The sequence below is a fragment of the Salmo salar genome, chromosome 01 (assembly GCF_965601325.2).
Source record: "Salmo salar chromosome 01, fSalSal1, whole genome shotgun sequence".
NCBI classification, from domain to species: Eukaryota; Metazoa; Chordata; class Actinopteri; order Salmoniformes; family Salmonidae; genus Salmo; species Salmo salar.
The window spans coordinates 161,800,284-161,810,000 of record NC_138291.1 but is presented as its reverse complement, the minus strand read 5'-3'; the positions used below and the strand labels follow the sequence as shown (position 1 = coordinate 161,810,000).

Genomic DNA, 9,717 nt, shown 5'->3' with positions numbered 1-9,717 from the left:
CTCTCACCCCGGGGCGGGGGGATCCTTGTATAACCACAATCTTCTGCCCCTTTCCCACACACACCCTGGCCTGCAGAGGAACAGCATGTCACCTGTACCCCAACACACACACCAACCCCCCAGTGCTGGAAACTCAGGAGGGATGATGGGTTCAGAGCTGTCTAACACTGTCTCCAGCGCTGGTCAGTTAACTATGCTATTACTTTACATGCTGTCTTTTCTAATGTCTGATGCATTGATCATGTACACTACCAGTCAAACGTTTTAGAACACCTACTCGTTCCAGGGTTTTTCTTTATTCTGTACTATTTTCTACATTGTAGAATAATAGTGAAGACATCAAACTATGAAATAACACATATGGCAAAGGGTGGCTACTTTAAAGAATCTCAAATATAAAATATATTTTTGGGTTACTACATGATTCCATGTGTTATTTCATAGTTTTGATGTCTTCACTATTATTCTACAATGTAGAAAATAGTAAAAATAAAGAAAAACCCTTGAATAAGCAGGTGTGTCCAAACTTTTGGCTGGTACTGTATATTTTATTAGGCCTATTATGATTCCAGTTTCAATGTGTCCTCCCAGGTTAAACAAGAAAAACATACATTATTCTCCTGTCCATCCGTCTCCTAGTTAGCGGTAACTATGGTAACCACCGTACCTCCCTGGGGCGGCTGTCTCCAGGAGGCATGGCCAAGACTTCGCCCCCGATGATTCAGGCCAAGACTTCGCCCCCGATGAACTCCATGACCCTGAGTGGCAACCGCAAGCCGGACCTCCGCACGCTGCTACCCCCTGGGAACAAGAGCAACATGCCCTCCATCGTGAGTGATCTCCCCTTTCTCCATCTCTGTCTATCTCCTCTTTCTCTATCTCCTCTTTCTCTATCTCCTCCCTCCATCTCTGTCTATCTCCTCCCTCCATCTCTGTCTATCTCCTCCCTCCATCTCTGTCTATCTCCTCCCTCCATCTCTGTCTATCTCCTCCTCCATCTCTGTCTATCTCCTCCCTCCATCTCTGTCTATCTCCTCCTCCATCTCTGTCTATCTCCTCCCTCCATCTCTGTCTATCTCCTCCCTCCATCTCTGTCTATCTCCTCCCTCCATCTCTGTCTATCTCCTCCTCTATCTCTGTCTATCTCCTCCCTCCATCTCTGGCTATCTCCTCCCTCCATCTCTGTCTATCTCCTCTTTCTCCATCTCCCCTGAGACAGTTAGAACCTTCCTGACTCTTATGCAGTTCCTCTGACTTACACAGTTCCTCTGACTCCTACACAGTTCCTCTGACTCTTACACAGTTCCTCTGACTTACACAGTTCCTCTGACTCCTACACAGTTCCTCTGACTCCTACACAGTTCCTCTGACTCCTACACAGTTCCTCTGACTCCTACACAGTTCCTCTGACTCCTACACAGTTCCTCTGACTCTTACACAGTTCCTCTGACTCTTATACAGTTCCTCTGACTCCTACACAGTTCCTCTGACTCTTACACAGTTCCTCTGACTCTTACACAGTTCCTCTGACTCTTACACAGTTCCTCTGACTCTTACACAGTTCCTCTGACTCTTACACAGTTCCTCTGACTCCTACACAGTTCCTCTGACTCTTACACAGTTCCTCTGACTCCTACACAGTTCCTCTGACTCTTACACAGTTCCTCTGACTCTTACACAGTTCCTCTGACTCTTACACAGTTCCTCTGACTCCTACACAGTTCCTCTGACTCTTACACAGTTCCTCTGACTCCTACACAGTTCCTCTGACTCCTACACAGTTCCTCTGACTCTTACACAGTTCTTCTGACTCCTACACAGTTCCTCTGACTCTTACACAGTTCCTCTGACTCTTACACAGTTCCTCTGACTCTTACACAGTTCCTCTGACTCCTACACAGTTCCTCTGACTCCTACACAGTTCCTCTGACTCCTACACAGTTCCTCTGACTCCTACACAGTTCCTCTGACTCTTACACAGTTCCTCTGACTCTTACACAGTTCCTCAGACTCCTACACAGTTCCTCTGACTCCTACACAGTTCCTCTGACTCCTACACAGTTCCTCTGACTCCTACACAGTTCCTCTGACTCCTACACAGTTCCTCTGACTCTTACACAGTTCCTCTGACTCTTACACAGTTCCTCTGACTTCTACACAGTTCCTCTGACTCCTACACAGTTCCTCTGACTCTTACACAGTTCCTCTGACTCCTACACAGTTCCTCTGACTCTTACACAGTTCCTCTGACTCTTACACAGTTCCTCTGACTCTTACACAGTTCCTCTGACTCTTACACAGTTCCTCTGACTTCTACACAGTTCCTCTGACTCCTACACAGTTCCTCTGACTCTTACACAGTTCCTCTGACTCTTACACAGTTCCTCTGACTCCTACACAGTTCCTCTGACTCTTACACAGTTCCTCTGACTCTTACACAGTTCTTCTGACTCCTACACAGTTCCTCTGACTCTTACACAGTTCCTCTGACTCTTACACAGTTCCTCTGACTCCTACACAGTTCCTCTGACTCCAACCCCCTCCGTACTCTAATGAGTTGTATTGTTTTTCATGCTGCCAGTGTGAGGATTCTGACATGAGGCTGGTAAGTAGTGTGACATCACACAGATGGACAAGGTGGAGTTGCTATGCGGAATATGTGTTTATATCTAGAATGACCATAGACCCAAATCCTTCTAGCTACAAGTGTACTAATGTTAGTTTATTATTTTGTTGTTTCAGAACCAGAGAATAAACCACTCTCAGTCTGCCCAGACATTGACTACCCCCGTGGTCTCCATAGCAACACCTACTCTGCCCGGGCAGGGTATGGTAGGGTACCCCTCTGCCCTCTCCACCTCATATGACACAGGTAGGCACTCCGTCTTCTACCACTTCCTCTTCTGTAAATATGTGTTATTATTTGTATTATTGTTTCATTCACGTCTCACTTCCCCCCTTGCTGCTCCTCCTATGAACATTCCCTCAGGGACATTCGACTTTCACTGTACCCTGCAATTACCTCTGCAACCCTGTGCATGTGACTAATAAACTAATCTAATCTAATCTCTTCTGGACAGTGACCTCAGCTCCTCAGAACATCTCTGACCAAAAGAAGCGCTCTTATAGGGAATAGGAAGAAGTCATTTCAGATTTGCCCAAGATGTGTAACTTTTGTCCCCCCCCCCCCCCTCTATCCCTTCCTCTGTAGAGTACTCTCTGGGTGACCTGTCAGGGTTTGGTAACAGATCAGGATCTCTCCACCTGGGATCAGTAACAGGCTGGCAGCAACAACCGCTACAGAATATACAGCACTCAGCACTAGGACACATGGGGTAAGGGTGTGTCTGTCTGTCTGTCTGTCTGTTTCCTCCCCCTCTTTCTAATCACTATCTCTCCTCTCCTCTGTCAGAAACCTTTGTCAGAACTCCAACCTTAACCTCCAGAATGTCCATCAGAACCTTTACATCAAGTCAGAGCCCACCTCCCCGCCCAGAGATCGAGGCATCGGATTTGTCAGCGGAAGGATGGGGGGCGTGTCCCATGGCTACCCAACAAATCAGGGCCCGGCAGAGGCAGGGCAGTCTCCTGGCGACAGCCTATCCAGCTGTGGCAGCTCGTATGATGGCAGTGATCGCGAGGATCACCACGGAAACGATAACTTCCTGCAACGCCCGATGCCCAATCAGGAGGAGCGCCACAGCCCGTCTCTCAAACGAATGCGCCTATCAGAATGCTGGGCTACATGATAAGGCCTGCCTCTGATTTACAGAGGGGGAGGGGCTTGTGTAGTTACATTTAGTGTTATTATAACTATTATTAAGCTTGTGTCCAAAATGGCACTCTATTCCCTACATACTGCTCTTGCCAAAAGTAGTGCACTTTATAGGGAATAGGGTTCGATTTCAGATTTGCCCTATATTCTTCTTGTGCAGAGTGAGAGTGTTCCACTATAAGAGGGACATTATAAACAGGAGTGTGGGGGGAATATAACAGTGACAGACTGGGTCTGAAATGGAACCCTATTGCCCACGTAGTGCACTACCTATGGGGAAATAGGGAGTGATTTGAGACAACCAGTGATATTATACAGGAGTGAGGGTGGATATGGTGTGAGGGAGTCAGTGTGGGAGGTATGTTGCCTGTATTGTGTATTTGTGGGAGAGAGAGGGAATCAGTAAATTAATATGTACACTATGTAAACTAACTAACAAAGGTTGAAGAAGTCTGGTACTCTGTATGGATAAGATACTGGTGAGTCAATAATATACTAGGAGACACTAGGACAGGCACTGTGAGTGGACATGTCAGGGTGTGTGTGTGTGTGTGTGTGTGTGTGTGTGTGTGTGTGTGTGTGTGTGTGTGTGTGTGTGTGTGTGTGTGTGTGTGTGTGTGTGCGCGCGCGCGCTACCTAGGCTCTGATTTCCCAATCTGCAGCTGGCTGACTAGCAGACAGAGTGAGTGTTCACTACAACCCATTCATGTTGCCGGTTCAACATATTTATGTGTATATATAAATGAAGAACAAGGGAGGATTTGGCAGACAGAGAGAGAAAATTAAAGGGATAGAGAGATAGACAGAGAAGGGAGGGAAAGACTGATGGAGAAAGAGAGAAAAAAAGAGAACGATAGAAGGAGACAGAGAAAGAGGACAACGATAGGGGGAGAGGGAAGAAGGAGAGGGTGAAAGCCATTATGCAACAGGTTGCACAAAGCTGGAACTATAGAATAATAGCGATCGATCGATCAAGAAGTCATTCTAATATTCTAATTATACAGCTGGAACCCTGGACAACTAGAATGTCTCACTTGAAATGAAGGCGCCTAGGAATTGTAGTTAAATTCAGTCAGAATACCTTTTAAGAGCCATATGCTAACAAATACTATCTGAGTCATATACACTACAGTGCTACTCATTCAGATGGAGAGAGAGACTGTTTTACCAGACAGATAGACAAAGCCACGGGGAGGAAGGGGTGGGAGTTATAACAGAACTCCCAAAGCCATATTATTATAAAATGGGAAGTCAAAGCTTTGCTGCACAAACAAGTGGTTTCTCTTTATAGTATTTTGAAAATGTACACTACCGGTCCAAAGTTTTAGAGCACCAACTCATTCCAGGGTTTTTCTTTATTTTTACAATTTTCTACATTGTAGAATAATAGTGAAGACATCAAAACTATGAAATAACACATATGGAATCATGTAGTAACCAAAAAGTGTTAAACAAATGAAAATAGGTTTTATATTTGAGATTCTTCAAATAGCCACCCGTTTGCTTGATGACAGCTTTGCACAGACTCTTGGCATTCTCTCAACCAGCTTCATGAGGTAGCCACCTGGAATGCATTTCAATTAACAGATGTGCCTTGTTAAAAGTAAATTTGTGGAATTTCCTTCTTAATGTGTTTGAGCCAATCAGTTGTGTTGTGACAAGGTAGGGGTGGTATACACAAGATAGCCCTATTTGGTAAAAGACCAAGTCCATATTATGGCAAGAACAGCTCAAATAAGCAAAGAGAAATGACAGTCCTTCATTACTTTAAGACATGAAGGTCAGTCAATGCGGAACATTTCAATAACTTTGAAAGTTTCTTCAAGTGCAGTTGCAAAAACCATCAAGCGCTATGATGAAACTGGCTCTCATGAGGGCCGCCACAGGAAAGGAAGACCCAGAGTTACCTCTGCTGCAGAGGGTAAGTTCATTAGAGTTACCAGACTCAGAAATTGCAGCCCAAATAAATGCTTCACAGAGTTCAAGTAACAGACACATCTCAACATCGACCATTCAGAGGAGACTGTGTGAATCAGGCCTTCATGGTTGAATTGCTGCAAAGAAACCACTGCTAAAGGACACCAATAATAAGAAGACGTGCTTGGGCCAAGAAACACAAGCAATGGCCATTAGACCGGTGGAAATCTTTCCTTTGGTCTGGAGTCCAAATTGGAGATTTTTGGTTCCAACCGCCGTGTCTTTGTGAGACGCAGTGTGGGTGAACAGACGATCTCCGCATGTGTATTTCCCACCGTAAAGCATGGAGGAGGAGGTGTTATGGTGTGGGGGTGCTTTGCTGGTGACGCTGTCTGTGATTTATTTAGAATTCAAAGCACACTTAACCAGCATGGCTACCACAGCATTCTGCAGTGATATGCCATCAAATCTGGTTTGCGCTTAGTGGGACTATTATTTGCTTTTCAACAGAACAATGACCCAACACACCTCCAGGCTGTGTAAGGGCTATTTTACAAAGAAGGAGAGTGATGGAGTGCTGTATCAGATGACCTGGCCTCCACAATCCCCCATCCTCAAACCAATTGAGATGGTTTTCCTCAGAGTGAAGGAAAAGCAGGTAACAAGTGCTCAGCATATGTGGGAACTCCTTCAAGACTGTTGAAAAAGCATTCCAGGTGAAGCTGGTTGAGAGAATGCCAAGAGTGTGCAAAGCTGTCATCAAGGCGAAGGGTGGCTATTTGAAGAATCTCAACTATAAAATATATTTTGATTTGTTTTAACACTTTTTTGGTTACTATATGATTCCATATGTGTTATTTCATAGTTTTGATGTCTTCACTATTATTCTACAATGTAGAAAATAGTAAAAATAAAGAAAAACCTTGGAATGAGTAGGTGTTCCAAAGCGTTTGACCGGTACTGTATATTTCTACCTAATTCTATCAAATAATGAACCCAAATGAACCCAATAATTAACCCACGTCTGTGAAATTAAGGATGTCTACAGTTCTCGAAAATGTACTAAAAATAATGTGAACATTGTTAAAATATAGATAAAACCTTGTTTTTGTCTTCGTATTAGGGGTTATTATGTAGCTATGTGCAGGTGCACATATTTTCTATCGATCTCAAACATTCAGGAAAATGTTTAGTTAAAGCTTCTCAACCTGCCACTGATGTTAGCCTCATAGCACATTCTTTAGGAAGGGTTGCTTCAAAACCCAGATGAAGCCACTCCTTGATTAAAAAGCATTCTCAATGTAGAATCTCCATTGGAAGTGTGTATTAGTCCAGGAATAGGCCTAGTCTGGGAGATCTAAGACTGCAGAGTCAGCATGTATAGACAGAGCAGAAGCCTCTCCTCCCTACAGACAGTTTTATATGATGTCAGATATTATTACTGAGAAGACATAGGAAACCCACCTAGAAGCACAACTTCTGACTTTGAAAGTCACCTTTGTTCTATGTTGCCAGTTTGCAATACAATAAAATACTGATTGATGATATCAGTAGACTACAAGAGGGCAGAGCCCCACAATAGGTTATAGACTAACCAACAGCCTGATGCTATCCTACTCACCTAACTCATCAGAGCTACAGTATTGTTTTCATTCTATTTTATTTTTCTTCATCCTCAAAATTGTCTGTAATGTAAAAATCTGCAATTTACCTGTACCTCAGATTTACCACACCCATTATCATAGTTTGAATGGGATTCTGAGAATGTTGTATAATTTGATTACATTAATATAGGTCTGCTCCATGCAATATCCACTTCAATCATATGTTTTGTGTCTGTTTTATCAACAGAATAAGGACTTTTCATCTCAATAATGTAATAGTGTATTTGAGTGAAGGTCCCTGGATGATTTAGTTATGTGGGTGCCATGTTGGATTGTGTTCTTTAAGTGAACTTTATAACACTACTAACCACGTGACAGTGGGTAGTGAACTCAGAGATTTGGCGTCAGTAGGCCTAATCCAGACACAAGGACGGCTTTCTGAGGTGAATGTTTGGACGCTACAAGGCTCCAGGCAGCAGAAGACAATGTTTCTTACCAGAAGGAAGGAAGCTAATGATAATAAACATGTATTTTCCCGCACAGGCAATGAAATGAAAAGGTATTTGTATTTTGCAGAACAATATACAGGCTCTTTACTTTTAAACCAGCCTCTGTGTGGTTTGTTTGACTCCCATGACTCCTGTTTGTGTTCCTCCAGCATCTCACAAACTCCACAGCACCACATTCAGACTGCATCTGGTGTACCTGGGCCGTATCCACAAAGCATCTCAAGAGTATGAGTGCTGATCATACATAATAAGATTATATGGACAGATCCTAGATCAGCACTCCTACTCTAAGACGCTACGTATGTGGATATAGACCCAGGTTTCACTTATGGTTGTCACACAAGCAGACACTCAAGGGAAATGGAAGTTCTGATACACCTCACTCAACTTCTCACGCTTTCTCTCAACCTCTCATCCCCTCACTTACCCTTTCTATCCTCCCTTACCCCCTTTGTCCTCTCACCCTCTCACTCACCCTGTCAGTCCTCTTTCTCAACCTTGAGAATTGTTGGATATTTCTATTCAACTGTTCTGCAGAGGGAGCCATAACCACAGGAATTGTCCACTACATTACTGTAGCAGAATGACATAACCACAGGAATTGTGCACTACATTACTGTAGCAGAATGACATAACCACAGGAATTGTGCACTACATTACTGTAGCAGAATGACATAACCACAGGAATTGTGCACTACATTACTGTAGCAGAAGGACTGGACATAACCACAGGAATTGTCCGCTACACTACTGTAGCAGAATGACATAACCACAGGAACCTGTGCACTACATTGCTGCAGCAGGACATGACATAACCACAGGAACCTGTCCACTACATTACTGTAGCAGAAGGACAGGACATAACGACAGGAAAGAACCGTCAACTACATTACTGTAGCAGAAGGACAGGACAAACCACAGGAACCTTCCTCTACATTGCTGCAGCAGGACAGGACATAACCACAGGAAAGAACCGTCAACTACATTACTATAGCAGAAGGACAGGACAAACCACAGGAACCTTCCTCTACATTACTGCAGCAGGACAGGACATAACCACAGGAAAGAACCGTCAACTACATTACTATAGCAGAAGGACAGGACAAACCACAGGAACCTTCCTCTACATTACTGCAGCAGGACAGGACATAACCACAGGAAAGAACCGTCAACTACATTACTATAGCAGAAGGACAGGACAAACCACAGGAACCTTCCTCTACATTACTGCAGCAGGACAGGACATAACCACAGGAAAGAACCGTCAACTACATTACTATAGCAGAAGGACAGGACAAACCACAGGAACAATCTACTACATTACTGTAGCAGAATGGCATAACCACAGGAACCGTCCACTACATTACTGTAGCAGAAGGATATAACCACAGGAACCGTCCAATACATTACTGTAGCAGTAGGATATAACCACAGGAACCGTCCAATACATTACTGTAGCAGAAGGATATAACCACAGGAACCGTCCACTACATTACTGTAGCAGTAGGACATAACCACAGGAACCGTCCATTACATTACTGTAGCATTAGGACATAACCACAGGAACCGTCCACTACATTACTGTAGCAGTAGGACATAACCACAGGAACCGTCCACTACATTACTGTAGCAGTAGGACATAACCACAGGAACCGTCCATTACATTACTGTAGCAGTAGGACATAACCACAGGAACCGTCCATTACATTACTGTAGCAGTAGGACATAACCACAGGAACCGTCCATTACATTACTGTAGCAGTAGGATATAACCACAGGAACCGTCCATTACATTACTGTAGCATTAGGACATAACCACAGGAACCGTCCATTACATTACTGTAGCAGTAGGACATAACCACAGGAACCGTCCATTACATTACTGTAGCAGTAGGATATAACCACAGGAACC

General features: G+C 43.9%; 1 protein-coding gene across 4 annotated transcripts in view; it reads left to right on the top strand.

Annotated features, from left to right (window-relative positions):
• LOC106568324 (myocyte-specific enhancer factor 2C) overlaps positions 1 to 7,900 on the top strand; it is a 43,291-nt gene extending 35,391 nt beyond the window's left edge. For all 4 annotated transcript variants that reach the window (XM_014138589.3, XM_014138574.3, XM_014138601.3 and 1 more), the window contains 5 exons: positions 1 to 182; positions 640 to 830; positions 2,743 to 2,872; positions 3,212 to 3,335; positions 3,413 to 7,900. The exon at positions 1 to 182 is cut by the window's left edge. In XM_014138589.3, the coding sequence (XP_013994064.3) occupies positions 1 to 182; positions 640 to 830; positions 2,743 to 2,872; positions 3,212 to 3,335; positions 3,413 to 3,749 (964 nt within the window). In that variant the 3' untranslated portion in view covers positions 3,750 to 7,900. The remainder of the gene's footprint in view (positions 183 to 639; positions 831 to 2,742; positions 2,873 to 3,211; positions 3,336 to 3,412) is intronic.
• The last annotated feature ends 1,817 nt before the right edge of the window (positions 7,901 to 9,717 follow it).